Here is an 18,226-nt window from a genome sequence, read left to right on the forward strand (position 1 = left end):
TCAGTCTATAATAGCCCCCGAATTCGCCATTATAGCAGATTTTACTCCTTCAGCGACAAACTTCCCATCTCTGACCATTTATTGAGCCTTCGCCGTCGAACAAGCCTTCAGCCTGAGCCAGCTACAGTTCAGCAGACGACACATTTCACCGTGTTTCTCCTGACGCCGTCTCTCCTGTGGCTATCCGGCGATATCCTTTTCATTGCTCTTTGTATATTGTATTATTTGTACGAGCGTTGTTCAAATGCATCGTGTTAAGACCTGCGCCACGTGCGGATGCAAGCTGCACGAGGCGGACGAACACGCTAGCTGCATTCCATGCCTGGGACTTCACCACGCGGAGAATGCACTATCTGCCGGCGGATGTGCGGCCTGCGAGAGCATGCCTATCTCCGTGCTGCGAACTCGGCTAGCCCTCTCCCGTGACGGCGACGCCGCCTCTCCCGCGCTTCCTTTTCCGGCCCTACTTCAGCCAAGGAAGAAGAAGCGCCGCAGCCAACGGCAGCCGGAGAACATGGATGTTAGTGAACGCACGGCGGCCTCGTCCCCGCGTGCCTCACTCTCTCCAACCCGTTCATCTCCGGTCCTGTTCGAGGGAGATCAGCGCCCCCCCCACGTGGCGGGCCTTGTCTCCTTCGGCGGGCCTAGCGAGCACGACGACAGCCTGTCTATCGCTGCGTCTGAGGAAGAATGGCCGGGCTCTTTCGACCCCGTCATGGCTTCCCAGCCAACGCCCAACGCCTCAGCTACCAGGACTAACTCCGACGCGGAAATGCTTCGGATCCTGACGCAGGCCGTAGCGGACCTCGAGCTCGAGTGGGCCGCGCCCGCTGAACCCCCTCGAAGTCGGCTGGATGGCTGGTTTCTGCCAGGGCACCAACAGGCCCCTCGTCACAAGCCAGCGCCATTTTTTCCTGAGGTACACGAGGAGCTTACCAAGGCCTGGCGCTCTCCTTATTCTACACGAGGCCCCGCAGTTTTCGCGACGCTCTCCTCCGTGGACGGAGCAGCGGAAAAAGGCTATGAGTCGTTGCCGCCCCTCGAAGAGGCGTTGGCCGCTCATCTCTGCCCGAACACAGCTGCTAGCTGGCGAACTAGAGCTGTGCATCCCAACAAGCCGTGCCGTAGCACTTCAGCCCTCGCCGGACGCGCGTATTCCGCCTCCGGTCAGGCTGCATCGGCCCTGCACACGATGGCCGTGCTGCAGGTTTACCAGGCCAAACTCCTCCGGTCTATGGACGAGGCTGGCCCGGACCCTGAGGCTTTTCGGGACCTTCGGAGCGCCACAGACCTGGCCCTGAGAGCTACTAAGGCCACAGCGCAGGCTATCGGGAGGAATATGGCGAGTTTGGTCGTGCTCGAGCGCCACCTCTGGCTTACCCTCACTGAAGGACGCGGAGAGAACAAAGTTCCTCGACGCCCCAGTATCCAGCACCGGCCTCTTCGGCCCGGCAGTGAAGGGGTTCTCAGAAAGATACACCGAGGCACAGAAAGCGTCCCAGGCCATGCGTCACTTCCTGCCTAAGCGCTCTAGCTCGGCGTCGAGTGCTCACAAGCTAGCCCCGCCGACGCCTCGGCCAACAAAGCCCACGAAGCAGGCCTCTCAGCCCCGCCCTGCGGCTGATGCCCAGCGCCAGCCGAGAGCAACCAAGCGCTTCCCGCTTCCCCGACGCCAAGGCCCCAGACCAAGCGCCGCGCCTCACACAGCGCCGCCAAAGTCGTCCTAGCATGCAGGGGAAAGAGAGAGGGCACGGGTCCCGCACTCGCCGGACCACCCTCGAAGAAGTCAACAAAACTTCCCACAGCCCCTTGTTCAGTTCAGGTGGCTGGGGATTTTATTACTGCAAACAGGCCCGCAACAGTAAGCGCGTTCTTGCAAACAAACGCCATTTTCACGGCGACCCATATAAAGCACAAAAAGAGTATGTTTCACAAACACAACACGTGGGTTCACGGTCCCCCTTCATCAGGCGGCCCCTCCCCCGTTATAATACTGCCTTCCCTACACGCAAATGCTTGTACAGTCAGTCCAATACTCAATGTGTGCACAAATCACAATATAAGGGTATCAGGTCCCCCTTCATTAGGCGGCCCCTCCCCTGTTGTAACACTGACATCCCCACACGCGAATGCCTGTACAGTCAGTCCAATACTCAATGTATGCACAAATCACATGATAAGGGTATCCGGTCCCCCTACATTAGGCGACCAGCCCCAGTCAGTGTGTCAAGCCCTAGCCACACGTGTTCTAGCCTGGCAAGCTATCCCCGGTGTGTCGAGTTGGGTCATAAACACTATAAAGCGAGGTTACTCGCTCCAATTCGCTCGCAGACCCCCGAAATTTCAGGCGGTTCTCGAGACTTCGGTGAGAAGCAACGTGGGGCACGTGCTTCGCACCGAAGTACAGAATCTATTAGCAAAAGGGGCGATAGAATTAGTCCCCCCCGCGCTAAAACACATGGGTTTTTACAGCCGCTATTTTCTGATTCCGAAAAAAGACGGCGGTCTCAGACCCATTCTAGATTTGAGACATTTGAACAAAGCTCTCATGAGACGGCCGTTCAAAATGTTAACTATCAAACATATCCTCACGCAAGTGCGCACGGGGGATTGGTTTGTCACAATGGATCTGAAAGACGCTTACTTTCACATTCAGATAAACCCTCGTCACAGGCCATTCTTGAGATTCGCCTTCGAGGGCCAAGCTTATCAATACACCGTTCTGCCGTTCGGTCTATCGTTAGCACCCCGTACATTCACGAAGTGTGTGGATGCAGCGCTTTCTCCCCTGAGACATCAGGGAGTGCGTGTGTTAAATTATCTCGACGACTGGCTGGTGCTGGCACAGTCGAGAACCGAGCTATTAGCTCACAGGGATTTGATTCTCAGCCATCTAAAATGCCTGGGTTTCACAATCAATGTGTCAAAAAGCAAACTAACCCCCAGCCAGAGTGTGATCTTTCTGGGTACAGTTTTAGACTCGAGAGCCATGACAGCGCGACTCACACCAGAGCGCGCGCTCTCAGTGCGAGCGCTTACAGGCACTTTCAGAGCGCGCGAGCACGCGCCACTGAAGAAATTTCAGAAACTGCTTGGTCTCATGGCAGCAGCATCGCCAGTACTCCGCTTGGGATTACTGCGCATGCGCCCGCTGCAGCATTGGCTGAAACGGCGTGTGCCAACTCACGCATGGCAGTCAGGCAACTTGCGCATTATGGTAAATCACGGTTGTTTAAGAACCCTGATTCCCTGGCGAGCGCAGAACTGGTACCACGAGGGGGTGACAATGGGAACAATTTCCAGAAGGAAAATGGTTCTTACAGATGCGTCCAACCTGGGTTGGGGAGCGCTGCACGAGGGCATGCCTGCATCCGGCCTCTGGTCGAGCACGGAGCAGAGCTTACATATCAACTGTCTGGAGATGAAAGCAGTTGGATTGGCCCTAAAAGCATTTCTGTCGAACCTCAGGGGTCACCACGTTTTAGTCCGCACAGACAATATATCAGTGGTGGCCAACATAAATCGCCAGGGGGGCATCAGGTCAGGAAACCTGCATGCGATGGCGAGAGACCTCCTCTTATGGGCACAAACCAACCTGAGCTCTCTGAGAGCAGCGCATATACCGGGCATCCAGAATGTGGGCGCGGATATGCTTTCACGGGGCAACACTCCCCTCGGCGAGTGGTCCCTGAACCCACAGACGGTCAGTCTGATATGGAAGGTGTTTGGCGAGGCCGAAGTCGACCTGTTCGCCTCGAGAATCAACACCCACTGCAAATTGTTCTTCTCGAAGGACAGGGACGCGCTGGCCCATGTCTGGCCCAACCGTCCCCTTTATGCCTTTCCCCCCGTCTCGATGATTCCACAAGTCATCAAACGGGTCAGAGAGAGCGGGTGCCCAGTCCTTCTGGTGGCCCCTCTCTGGAAAACCAGACCGTGGTTCCCGGAACTGGTTCAGTTATCGGACACAATCCCATGGCCTGTCCCACTGAGGAAAGACCTCCTCACACAGGCGAACGGGACATTGTGGCATCCGAGACCCGATTTATGGGCCCTCCATGTGTGGCCCCTCAACGGGTACCCAAAGACCTTCCTGAGAAGGTCTTAAGCACTATATCTGAAGCCAGGGCCCCGTCGACTCGGCGCCTTTACGCTTCGAAATGGTCGGGTTTTTCCAGCTGGTGCTCGAAAAATCAGGCTGACCCAGAGTCATGTGAGATATCTGTAGTTCTCTCATTCTTACAGGAGCTGCTGGATGCGGGTCGCTCCCCGTCCACGCTCAAAGTGTATGTGGCAGCCATAGCAGCACATCATGTTCTGGTGGCTGGCCAGTCACTAGGAAGAAACGACCTGGTCGTCAGATTCCTTAAAGGTGCTAGGAGAATGAACCCCTCCAGACCTCCATCTGTGCCATCTTGGGACCTCTCCACGGTCCTGGGGGCTCTGAAAGGTCCACCTTTCGAACCGCTCCAATCGGTTGATCTAAAACCCCTCTCGCTGAAGACCGCTCTCCTTATGGCTTTGGCATCTATCAAGCGAGTGGGAGATCTGCAGGCACTCTCTGTGAGCCCTGCATGTTTGGAGTGGGGTCCAGATGACTCCAGAGTCATCCTCAAGCCCAGACATGGTTACGTTCCTAAAGTGCTCTCAACACCGTTCAGAGCACAGGTGGTGACGTTATCAGCCCTCCCTCCTTCTGCAGAGGATGGAGAGGTTAATCTTCTCTGCCCTGTTAGAGCGCTGAGAATCTATCTGGAGCGTTCTGCGTCTTTTAGACAATCAGAACAGCTTTTTGTCTGCTTTGGTGGTAGATCCAAGGGGGATCCAGTCACTAAGCAAAGACTGTCTAGATGGATAGTGGATGCTATTTCTATGGCTTATACCGCAGCGGGTCAAGTTTGCCCTATAGGCGTCAAGGCCGATTCAACCAGAGGTATGGCCTCGTCATGGGCTTGGTCATCTGGCATTCCCATTAGTGATATTTGTGATGCGGCCGGCTGGTCCTCGCCTTCCACATTTATGAGTTTTTATAATATGGAAGTGCCTTCCCTGCAGGCGAAGGTGCTTTCGGTATGATTAAGACCCGTGGGTGGCCGGTCTTGTCATATATTACTGTGCACAATCACATTCACATATATACATGAAACCCGCTGCTGGCCGGTTTTAGTTCATACATAAACCCGCTGTGGCTGGTTATATTTATATATATATAAACCCGCTTTGGGCCGGTTATATGACATATACAAAACCCGCTTTGGCCGGTTATATGACATATATAAATTCCATACATATATAAAACCCGCTTCGGCCGGTTATATTCCATAACAGATATCAACCCGCTTTAGCTGGTTAAGATTTCATATATAAACCCACTTGCCTGGGTATATGTTCGTATACTAATAACCCCGACAGAGTCTGGGTTCATTGGTGTAGTATATTGGGTATTTCTACTGATGTATACTACGGAGATCTGACGGTGTCTGGTCTATTTTTACATAAATTATGCGGTTATGGCTTGTTCTGTACGCTCAGGGGTCCTGAGTTGCAGTGACAGCCAGTTACTCAGTGCGGCGTTTTGCATGGCGTCCCCACTGCGTATAGCTACGCAATACGAAGTGACCGTTCGAAAGGGAACTACTCGGTTACTCACGTAACCTCAGTTCCCTGAGTTAGGGAACGAGTATTGCGTAGCCAGCCGCACTAGGGTAACATGGCAAGTTGTCGCTTCAGTCGTTAAACCTGCTATAATGGCGAATTCGGGGGCTATTATAGACTGAAGTCACGCCCCCTTGGCGGGCTCTGACGTGTATGACGCAGAGTGATCTCATTGGTTGCACGTCAGAGGCGCCTGCGCCATTGGATGTGCAGTTGCCGCAGCGCAGCCTATGAGCGAGCCAGACGCTCATGTTCTAGCTGTGCAGCTGCAAATGCGCTTTACATAAAGGCTTCAGTAAATCGAGGAAAAGGAGTTTCCCCACTGCGTATAGCTACGCAATACTCGTTCCCTAACTCAGGGAACTGAGGTTACGTGAGTAACCGAGTAGATATGTATACAGTGATAGGCGTCGTATTACTATAGGTAAACGTGGATCAGATGATGCGAGCTTGACTAACGTGACCTGCCAGAACTAACGCGATGCTTGCTGTTTATTTGTTTTTTTAATAATAAAAACAAAAGTTTTATTTTTGGCAAATGTAAAAGGCTCTACTTTTTTTGATATTTTTTTGTAAATTTAAAAGTAATCCATTAACTTGTTACTTGAAAAAAAGTTATCCGATTACATAACTAGCATTACAATGCGTTTCCCCAACACTGCTGACGAGTAATGTAACTGTCTAACCTTGTTTTACAAGCTTCAAGACGCCTATAACGAACAACAGCAATTAAGCATCATGAAGGATAGCAAATTAACTCAAAATTTGAAAGACATTTTCAGGTGATTTAAAGAGAAAACACCCTCATGTCGTTCCAAGCCTACTGTACATTGTTCACGCTGATTTCTTCTGTACATTAGAAGTGGATGGTGACCAGGAGCAGCAGTCCATGCCATTTCTGCTTCGTTTGAAAACAGATTGTAAGTTATGTAATCTTGTTTTTACAGCTGTGGTCAACATTCACTTTTTATTTTATAACGAAGAGCATCTTGAACATTCCACATAACATTTCCTTTGGCGTTCCACATACGACAGTCTATCATATGGGTTTAAAACTACACGAGGGTGAATAAATGACAAAATATTCAAATAGTTGTATGAAGGATTAATAACTGTGTTGAACAGATGAAAAGGCCAGACAAACTTAAGTCCATTTTTTTATTTTTTTTCTAACTGCAGATTTAAGGAATACAACTGAACATTGTTATTTTGAGACTCATAAATAAAATAAAAAAATACAAAAAAAAACACTACAAAAACAATCTACTGTTAGTAGGATGTAAAAAATATCTTTCACTATTAAAGGCACAAAATTTACTTAGTGACAACACTGAGAAGAAAACCTGCAGCATTCATTCTCTTTAAATTCTTTATTTTTTCACACTCCATCAGAGAACACTGAAATGTTACAAAGAGATGTGTCTGATCCTACACCGAAAGAAAGACTACATCAGGAAAGGAAACTGATGCCAATATTGTAGCACAACATACACAAAGTAGTGCTACAAAAAATAGCATGTTGCTGGAAAAGACAAAGGACCTCTGCAAAGCTCTAATGCAAAAAAAGTGTGTACAATTGACAACAAACAGAAAAAAAAGAAAAAAAATTGGGCACCTTCTAAGATTAGGCTAAGATTAGGTGCTGAGGTAGACGTAACTATAACAATTCAAATAATAATAATAGAACAAACAAAAATAAAAACCCCAGAAACAAAACACTATATTCTTAAAGAGCAACAGGACTGGCACTTGTGCTGTCACAATGGGGGACAAAAGAAAATCCAGACAAGCCAGTAAAGGAGAGGGGGATACAGTAGAGAGAGGGGGAAGAGAGAAACTCATTTGATACATAAAAAAGCTTTATGCTTGGTCCGACAGGGCAATTGGTCCTCAGTGCTAATAAAAAAAAAAATAATAAACAAAATAAAAGACAACGTCTTGGTGCTTTGTTACTCAAACAGTTTAGTTTTGACCTCAATGGCACATGCATGGCAACACAGCATGAAATGGCTACTCTTTCTAGAACACCACACTGGAACACAGTGAGCCAACTCCAGGGATGCAATGATGACATGTGGCGAACCGTTTCTTTAACATAAGTACTTTAAACAACAAATAAGACATGTCTAGTAGGGGCAGTACATACGCATCCATCAACAACTCGCCGAATGTTAAAGGGACGTTGTTGAAAGGTTTAATCAGCAAACCTGTTGCTGAGGCTAAAAAAACAAAACAAAAACGAGGAAATGAAAGCAAGTTTGATTCTCAAACATTAAGTTTTCCCCCTCAAAGTAGGATATTCATTGTGAAAAACGCACATATTCCTATCCAAGGAATGTTTAGCTTGTCTTTTTGAACTGTGTATAAAACACTACAGTGCCGTTGCATTCGATCGGTCGCCAGTGGAACCACTGAAAATAGACCAAATGATAATTATTAAAACAAGTGAATCGATCTGAGATCATCATGGCACCCCTGGAGCCCTGAAGACACCAATAAATTTCTTGAAAATACAGAAACTAAGCAGATATATGTGAACAATTTGTTGAACAATTTCATTTAGGCACAAAGATATTACAGAAACATCCGAAGAACATTGAGGGAAGAACTATATCAATGCCAATATTTTTTTAATCATGGTGAGAGAAAAGTGGCATAGAACATGACTTTCAGATTAGTGCATTTGACACTAACGTGCTCTCACGCGCACACACACACACAATACACACTCTTTCAGTCTCAAACACACACTCAAAGCAAAGTACAAAATCAAAGTGTTACACTAGCATGTGACTTAATATCTCGTATTGTTGCCACATACAGCAAAACTCTGTTTTACCCATTTAACATCAGTCGACATTATCCATTTACAGAACAAAATATATATTTCTGCCTTATTTCATGGAGCTACTAGTTTTTAAAATTCTCACAGGGGGCAAAAGATGCCCGAACTCACAGTGTTTTCCAGAAAACAACGGCAAGACACACAACAATTACGTTTCCTTTGATGCGTCTTCCCATCCCTTCTTTTTTTTTAGTCACTTCAAGTAAAAAACAAAACGTTGGCAACATTGATTGTTTTGTTTGAGAGATCGTGTGCAATGGAATTGATCATTGGCATCACCTCATTTTTCTTTTCTTTTTTCGTTTGTTTGTTGTTATTTTCACAAAGGAGAATGTGGCTGATTTAGTCCTTCACCTGCAATGTATTGACATCCAGAAAGCAACATTTACCACTATAGGATCACGCACTGTCCAACATTACAGAAGAGGAGCAAGGCAAACGATTCAAACCAGAGAATAATGATATAAAAAAAGAACTACAAAGTTTTGCCCCGCTGCAACCTCAACAAATGGAAAAAGGGACTGACACTTAATACAAAAATATCACAATTTTATATATCAAATGGCCTCTGTTGGCTCTTGCTCAGGACTACACTCATACAAAGAAACATGTCAACTGACAGGATTTGAGTTTTTTTTTCCTTCCTTTCATCTTTGATTACCACTTGCAGTCCCAATTGTCCAACGCACAATGCACCGCTGCATATGACCTGTTCTTGGTGGCTCACACTCTGTGAACCTTCTTTTTTCACATTACAAAACTACAATTCTATTCACATATTTTCAAGTTTAACATTTTGTTTTGTTTTTTCAGACTTTAAAGTACTACACTTCACTTGTTCCATACGCACCTCCCAGATCAACTCCGACCCCGAACTTAAGGCTTCAGAAATCTCTTTTCTGCTCTTAAGGTAACATTTACAGGGGTGGGGGGGACTGATAGGGAAAGTTATGCCTTTTTTTTTGTAATCCACTTTTCCTATAAGCAAATCTTACCCTTTCATATTCGCAGCTTCCGACATACAACACTTGAAAGCGTGAGATGAAGTTGCAATAATGCAAAACGCAATAATGTGCTTTTTGCAAACGAAACAACCAAAAGAAACAAAACTTAGAGGTAGCTTACAAAAAACAACCAAACCCACAAGCTCTTCAACAAGCAGGGTTAGTAAAAAACAAACAAAAAACAACATAATACCAAGTTTGGTAATATTAATGCAAAGAAAATAAACAAAAAAGACAAATAATCTCTCTTCACCATGGCACTTAATTTCTTAAGTACTTAAAAGCGCACGCCACTTCAAATCTCCCCTGCTCGAAGGACAAACGCAAAGCATACGATCAAATATACAAAGGAAAAATTAAAACACTAGCTCATGAGGTCACAAAAAAACGAGGTAATTCAAGTACGATGTGCTGAAGTAAATCAAGGTAATAATAGGAAACACAGACAAAGCGAAAGGAATCAAAACAAAAGAGTTGATCTGCTCTGTTCTTTCATCCCAGCGTTCCCGAGCCTTGTGACCCCCTGCGAACACACGGATATGTGCGGACGAGCCCCTGTACGTCACAGTGCCGCTCTGTCTACAAGCCACTGACAAAAGCAGCTTTAGTCATCATTTTGGTCTCTATAACAACAGCATAAACAGTTAATTAGATGTCTAGTGTGTAATGGATGTTATGTATGTATTGCCAAGTTTTAAACGGTTAACTGCTTTTTAGACTTGGGCGCAAAGAAAGAGCTAATGTGAACATGTACTTGAAATGTGCGCTTGAGAAATCAGCATCAAACAAAAACTGTCGTCGTGAAGTTAGCTTGTAATATGCGGTACGAAGCTATGCGAGAGGAGAAAAAAAGTGAAAAATGACATTGATAAGCAGAGTACTGAGAGCTTAGCTGATTTGTACACTGGTTAAACCAATAAGCCCTTAATGAATGTGAATCATGTAGGAGGGATCTATGCACTGACTGTCAAGATGGGCATCGTGAGCACGTTTTGCAGGAAGCTTACGTCCCAGTTTGCAGTAATGACCCTGATGAACATGACGGTTCATATTTGTTGTGGAGTACCTGACTGGCACGTTAACACTGACGGATCTAAGTGCTTCGTGCACTGACAACTCAGAGATAAACACTGTGTCTCGTTCACACTACTATCGTGCACCAGGAGAGGGCGTCCTTACGAAGAGGAGGGATCATTGTTGAAGTGTGTCGTTTGACTGATATAAGACATGTATAAGTATTTTGAGCGGACATGTAGAGAATTAACCTCTTATATGATTCGTGCTGTGAACGGCTACAACATGATGCTTTTTTTTTTGCGATACTGATGGGTAAGATTTCTGTCTTTCTCGTTCCTGTTCACACTCTGCCTCTGCCAGGCGACAAATCCGTCCATTTCCTGACTGTGTTTCCAGGTGCTTTAACCCCTCGCCCTCCCACTCCCCTTCCCGCCCCGCCACCCCCCCCCTTCAGACGTAGCAGAGGTACAGGTAAGTCTTCTCTATCCTCCAGTCCGGGGGGATGTCTTCAGGCTTGTGGCCCTTCATGTGCTTCTGCATGGCGGAGAGGCTGGGGCAGTATTCCAGGCAGATGGTGCACTGGTACGGAGAGGCTCCGTTGTGGGTGCGCAGGTGTTTGATCATGGCCGAGTAGTCCCTGGAGCGCTGGTGGCAGAGCTTGCACTCAAACGGCTTCTCACCTGCACAGAGAATACAAAATGTCAGGACTTTGCAAGGCACACCAAGAGATGTTGTACACTGGGTTCTGCTTTTATATTTGTGAACAGACAAGAATATTCATCTGCATGGAAAGTCAACATTCCAACATTGCGGTTGCACTTTATTTTAGAGTCCTGTTCCGCATGTACATACTATGTACTTATAGCAATTACAATAACTGGGTAATAACTAGGTACTAACCCTGAACCCATGTAGTTACCTTATATTAACCAGTGCTTTCTTAGGTAAATACACTGTAAGTACATGTAATGTAAAATAAAGTGCAACCAACATTCCTAATAAAAAGAAAAGTTTCTTCTGCATATTAGAATGATTTCTAAAGGATCACGTGACACTGAAGACTGCTGTAATGGTTGCTGGAAATTCAGCTTAATTATCTAAATCAAATGAATTACAAAATACATTTTAAAACATATGAATATATTTTCATTTTAATAACATTTTACAATATTACTCTTTTTAGTTGTATTTCTGATCAAATACATTCAGCCATGGTGCGCATAAAAGACTAAATTAATTAGCAAATGCTAGGAAATTTGTCTATACAACAAATTTTCCCTCTATTGTCTCAGAACAGAGTAAATGTACGACAATTTTGCAGCATTGAGACAAAAAAATAAATCAAAAACACATGGAACAGCAGTAAATGTTGCATAGGACAAAATAACCACATAGTTAAACAGCAAATTTGTCTTTGGTTCTGAAAGTTGCTATTTAAGAAACCTATTAAAGAGACTGAAACGCAAAGCGCAGCACATTATCCCTGACAGTGAAAATAAGTCATCTAAACGTTGACCTTTAAAAATGTCACTAGGGAAAGCATTGATAAGTTGAGGATTGAAGAATGCTTGTGCTGGGTAAAATGCAAAGTCTCTCCGTTGTTTACTTAGGTCTTCTGTTTAACGGAGGGATTGAGGAACCTTGACCTCGGGGGTTCGAGCAATGTCACGTCCGTCTGCGTTTGCGTATGCAGATGCCCTAATGAGGCGGTCATTAAACCGTCGGGACTTCAGTGATACACGCACGTGCGGTCAGTGTACTTTAACTGCACTGTAAACAGGGCAGCCTCAGATAACCAGGCAATAATGAATTGCAAATGGAGCCGGGTTATTGATTGCCCATCGACAGCAAGCGGTGCTGCCAATGTCGATGCTTCATCAAGCGGCTCCCTTTTTGCATGCGGTGGCCTTTGACTGTGAGCTTGTCGTTGTTCTTGTTATCTCGGGAGCTGTGTGCTCGCCGCCAAAGCTTTGCTCCATCCCCACCCCAAAGAAGCCAATTATTTGACAGGCTTTCTTGATAGTTTGGCTTAACGGTATCGTTTTTTTGAGTGGCAGAGAGGAGGAGACAGTTTGGTGCCCGTTGTGTGACCTGGTCTCTACAGTACCGCATTAATCCCTTTGTAAAAGAGCGAGCTGACAGCACTGGAAATGGCCAGCCCTTTGGTGTGGGCTTTACAGAGCGCCAAGACGTGAGAATCAATCAGATATCACCTTAACAGGAGGAAAGAGAGCTCTTTACACAGGTCTGCTCTGAAGCCAAACAGAGGCATGGCCTACACTAGCATCGGCCACAGAACTGATCTAAAGATCTGATATGATGCTCACCTGCTGACAAGGACAACAGAAAGCTGCGACATACCTCTGTAGCGCTTAACGTGATTTAAGTGGGGCCTATTGCTGGATCAAAAGTGTTACTAAAAACCAGGGAGGTCTATAATGTTAACATTCCGATTTCTCTAGGCTTGATAAACAGGAAGGAGTGCACAGTACCTGTATGGACACGGTAGTGGGTCTCTAGCTGGTGTTTGAGGCTGAACTTCTTGCCGCAGCCGTTACATTCATAGGGCTTCTCTCCGGTGTGGATGCGCTTGTGTCCTTTCAGCGTGCTCTCGTCTCGGAAGCAGCTTCCGCAGAACTCACATTCAAACGGGTGGTCACCTGCTGAACAGAGGTCCGGTCAGTATGGTACATGCGAGTTAATGGTAGTCATAAACAATAATCACCTTATTTCACCCCTAAATTACATTTAAAGGTGTCATTTCTGTACCTCTAGTGACAACAAATGGCAATGTTGTCGTGAAGAAGACGCATGGCGTCGAAACGTTAGTCATTCTGTACTAATAAATATATTAAAAACTTGCTGTGCTTCGGTCCCGCTCCTTGGTCCTAGCTAGACCTTGTGTCCTTTTCCTCAGATTTTTGTGTCCTGTCCCGTGAGCACTAACTAGGCTGAAGCGTAAGTGACTCCTTTTTAGTGTTTACACTGACTTTATACTCTGTTTTACACGGATACACATTGGAAATCATTGGAAAGAATCCAATGGATTATTTGCCGAAAAACAACTAATTTTAATTTCCAATGTGCATCAGTGTAAAACGGACATTAGAAATTTATTATCACAACACATTTAATTTCAACCAGATAAACATACAAAAGGCTGTAAAATGAAAATGTTTTAAAAATGTCAGAAAACATAATAAAAAAAGTGCATTTCAGTTAAAAAAAACAAAAAACAATTGAAGAATAAAGGTTAAAGACAATTTTCAAAAACATTTAAAAACAAAAAAGACCTATACAAAAGCTCAAGTGATTTTTCTCCATTCACAAAGCATTATGCAGCTGGACTATGATATTTATTTTAAATTAAGCCATTACACCATCACCAGTTGTCTGTTATAGGTCATCTCGGCTATATCGTCCTGTCTTCCTGCTCTGTAATGGATATTCAGATGTCAGTAATCAGTGATATTATGATATGCGGGGGTGTTTCTTTTTCTGCTCTCTACACTAATTGCGTTTCTGTGTCTCCCTATCAGCTAACCATATATCACTCTCTCTCCGTACAGATGCGCGACTCTGCCAGGCGTGTAATGTTCCCCATATTTAATGCATTTCACTTCTGTGCGAAGGGTTTAAGTCATCGTCTATGACCTACGCGTTTCATTATCTGGCTGTCCGAGCGGTACCGTGCCTGGGAATAAATTGCATTTCTCGTTATGTACTGTCATGCTCAGACTCTCGCCGCCTCCCGTTACCAGACAATGTCAATTTCCTCAGGCACGTTTTGTGGCGAGACGCAGCTAAACGCCTCACATTTACACGGCTGCTCGGGCTCCACAGTATTCGCTTTGGCAATAATGGGAGAGAGAAAAAAGCAGGGAGCAAAAAAGACGACGACATGAAACAGTAAAAAAACAACAACAACATACATTTCAGAAATCAATAAAAGTGACAGTATTTATTTGTGTGCATGAAGTTATCAGTTGCTGAACGAAATTTGGCGCTTCCGCAGAAGAGATTACAATCCATCACGCTCCCTGACTCTCCGGCACGCGACGAGCATAGCAATCGCGTCAAATTCACCTGACTTTAATTGCGCCTAAGCTGGCTCTTCAACCGAAGACATTTGCGCTAGCCTCCAGAAAACTAGCCAGGAGTTAAATCCGCAGGCTTGTTTCTACCCTTTGGTGAAAGCATCTTTAATCTTTATTTGATGAAATAATTTGTGACAGCTCTCTTTCCATACCACAAGGCACAAATTCATATCACCTGGTGTTTTTTTTAAGCTACCTGTTATGTAAATGGAGCATGTCACTGCTATAAACAGAAGGTAATTTGCTTATCAAATTCTGTTTGGCGGCTTTGCTTTGTTTGGAATACATTAGGCTTTGAGGCAGTAAAGATACAAGGTGATAGATCAAGATGCTGTCACCGACTGCGTGTTCTTTGGTTCCTTTCTGTGTCTGTGTGCAAGTCTGGTGGCTGCGAGGCACAAAGAGGGCGGGAAAGACATTTGGGAAGCTTGGGGGCTGCCACCTGCGTCCCCGTGCCCCAGGGGACTGCTGCGGTGGCGTACCTGGCTGGGGTCTGCGGGCACTGCCAGCCGTCTGGCAGGGCCAAGGCTTACGTTAAGGCAGGGGCCGAGTTCATTATGCGCTAAGCAGCGTAAATCAAGGATCCATCACTGCCAGGGTCTCGACTGGGCTGCACTATCAAACACAGCTGCGAACACAAAACACCCGCCGCAGATGGAAAATGGGCTCCGAATAAAACACAAGCACAGAACAACAACGGAATATTAACGAGGCACGGCCGGCAGCATGCGGAATCGAGGGGGGAGCGAGGGGGCTGCCATGATTATCAGCCCTAATGGATGCCAGCGTTCGCTCACACTGTGTGCGCCTGTAAACGTACATGAGCAAGTACATTCAAGAACAGAAAATCCCCTCTAAAATCAGCAGAAACGCGTGTAATCATTCTCTGAAATCCTGTTAAAATCGTTTCCGCATCAGCATTTAGGACAAGGTAGGACTGGGTTTGAATTACTGAGTAATGACTGTGTGGGCCATAATCACTCATTTAAGTTATTTCTGAGTGGGCACCACACACATGGAGGAAATCAGGGATACGTCGAGCTATCGCACAATTGTTTCAGCAAAGTTGTGATGTATCCCAGAAAATACAATGATTTTGCTCACTTCAACCTATACAACTTAAAAGAATAAGGGTTGTCAAATTATTATATAGTATTCTACAATTTTATGTATTTAGTGCACTTTTCATTTAATGCACCAAGGCTGAATTTATTTGATCAAAAATACAGTGAAAACAGCAATATTGTGAAATATTTCAATTTAAAATAACTGTTTTCTATTTTGATACATTTTAAAATGTAATTTATTCCTGTGATGGTAAAGCTGACATTTAAAGACATCGGAGAGAAGCAGATTTCTGAGGACGACATTTCAAAACCATTAACTATATTCTCCCCTCCACCATTTACGTCACAAAGCACAGAAACCAAAGTATTGCATGTAAAACGTAAGTACAAATTTAAATTTCCCGGACTGAACTGCAACATTTAAACAAAGTTTCCCACATTTTATGAACTTAACATCTGCAAAATTAAAAGTTTTTGAGAAAGTCTTTTGAGAAAGTATATGGTTGAAAGGCAAACGAAGTTGTATATAGGCCACTTGGTGAGTAACACACAGTAGTGATTGTTTTTAAAGTAAATCAATGTAATAATGGCTTTACTTTAAATTTAATTGTATTTACATTAATGCTAGATGATATACTACTAAGTACACAATAAGTTTAAAATTTCTGGTGTGGAATTGATGAAATGGTACTTGAGCCCTATTGATGGTGTTGTTGGAATAAATAAGATAAAAGGGTATGGGAAACACGGCTCTGAGGAATATCCAGTGCTTATCATATCTGCGACTCAGTTTCCAGCACTAAAAAAAATACACTGTGAATGAGATTAAGAAGATCAAAGGAGAATTAAACGCGAGCAGTGAGTCTTCCTTTTTGTCCTCTTTAAAAAAAAATAATCAGAGACTTATTTTCTGTGGTTTTTGCAAGTGCCAATAGCATTTTTTTCCTTTCAGCTTCTTGACAAAAGCCCCCACATCACATTAAACGAGGTGCTTGCTAGCGCTCATTGTAATTTAATACACGCCCACAGAGAATTGGGTTCAAACTAGCGCGACACTGCGTCACAGCCTCTATATCCCTCCGCCTCGTCTGCAGCAAAGCAGACCGTTGACATTTATGCGTGCAGGCAGGAGCGTCGGCTCCGATGTGCAGTCCGACGAGGACAAGTGAGTACAGTAAGCGCTTGGCCGTCTTGTACCATCAGCCGCCCAATAACGGCAGGGCAGCCTGTAAACAGGCGGGCTTTGCTCATCTCCCTCTTTCGCTTCAAATATTCATTCCTGCTGTCGCCAAGTAAAGCAACTCTGACACATCAGACTGTTATTTAAGGTCAGAGACGAAGGGTGAAAAAGGCTTTCTGGAGAAAATGGGATTCATTTCCAGTGTCTCATATTCAGAGACAGTAATGGAGACCGTTCCCGAGTCGTCGCATCTGCTCAGCCGCGTGCCTGGCCACATGGGGATGAAACCGCCATATAGCAGGGCTAGCACGACTGGGGAGGGTGATATCTGCGCTGTCACAAGCCATCACAGCGCTGTGGCCTTTCGCTAAATGACATGTCACTTCAGCCTGCTATCTTCATTCCATCCACCTCCATCCAAAAGGTGATGGGATGACGGGTGGGAAAAAAAGGTTGACACAATGACTGTACCAGGATCCTGATTTAAACACTCTACAGGGTGAATCACATCTCGGCGTGTATAATCATTTGGCTTGACGGATGTGCATAAACCTTCAAAGAATCAAATGAGTATTTCTGATTCATTCCAAAAATGTGGCTCCTGAGGCTGTCGGTTTAAGCACAAATGCGTGACGTTTAGACACAGAAACTAAAGTAGTATAGAGCTGATGAGAGACCTGTATGTGAACGGAGATGGCGCTTGAGTGCGGTGTGGCTGGGAAATGTGCGGTTACACTCGCTGCAGATGTAGCTGCGCACGCCTGCGTGGACCTCCATGTGCTGTTGCAGAGCCGTCTGCGTCTGGAAGCGCTTCCCGCACAGCAAACAGAAGATGGCCATATCGGATCCTGAGAACAGACAGAGAGAGATGTTAGCATGCATGTACAACACCATTTACAGCATTGTATGTGTCCTGACAACCCAGCTAATTGAGTATTTTCTATTTGTCTGATCCATTTTAGAAAACGATCATTATTAGTTTGGCGATGCATGTTGTGCAGAAACTCTGGTTCTTCTGAATCACGTTCACTGCAAAAACTGGACAATCAAGCTGAAAGGGACAATGATTCATTTAGAAAATAAAATGCACTCAAGTCTCAGTTGATCAATAGGAGAATCTCATTCTGTACCACAGGGTGAGATGCACATATAATACAGTGCCACAAGAGGTCAGATAACAGATAAACTGAAAGGACAAAAAGACTAGAGCTGTAAGATACCTAGAATTAATATTACCAAAATCATTGAATTCTTCATCTAAAAAAAAACTGAATTTTACCCATGCGTTTAAAAAAATAAAAGGTGCAAAGTGAACAATTTTCCCTCTTCCTTTGCTTAACTCTAATACACAGACTCACACT

General features: G+C 45.0%; 1 protein-coding gene across 4 annotated transcripts in view; it reads right to left on the reverse strand.

Annotated features, from left to right (window-relative positions):
- Nucleotides 1-6,799: 6,799 nt before the first annotated feature.
- Nucleotides 6,800-18,226, reverse strand: part of zbtb16a (zinc finger and BTB domain containing 16a) — a 129,355-nt gene continuing 117,928 nt past the window's right edge. For 2 of the 4 annotated variants that reach the window (XM_077233178.1, XM_077233179.1), the window contains exons 5-7: nucleotides 17,543-17,713; nucleotides 13,014-13,181; nucleotides 6,800-11,201 (exon numbers count right to left, since the gene is read on the reverse strand). In XM_077233178.1, the coding sequence (XP_077089293.1) occupies nucleotides 10,972-11,201; nucleotides 13,014-13,181; nucleotides 17,543-17,713 (569 nt within the window). In that variant the 3' untranslated portion in view covers nucleotides 6,800-10,971. Of the gene's footprint in view, nucleotides 11,202-13,013; nucleotides 13,185-17,542; nucleotides 17,714-18,226 lie in introns of all 4 variants that reach the window. The other 2 variants (XM_077233176.1, XM_077233177.1) reach the window with 1 other exon arrangement.

This window comes from Siphateles boraxobius, unplaced genomic scaffold (genome assembly GCF_051911475.1).
Source record: "Siphateles boraxobius isolate OS27281-9 unplaced genomic scaffold, OSU_SipBor_1 18, whole genome shotgun sequence".
Taxonomy (NCBI): Eukaryota; Metazoa; Chordata; class Actinopteri; order Cypriniformes; family Leuciscidae; genus Siphateles; species Siphateles boraxobius.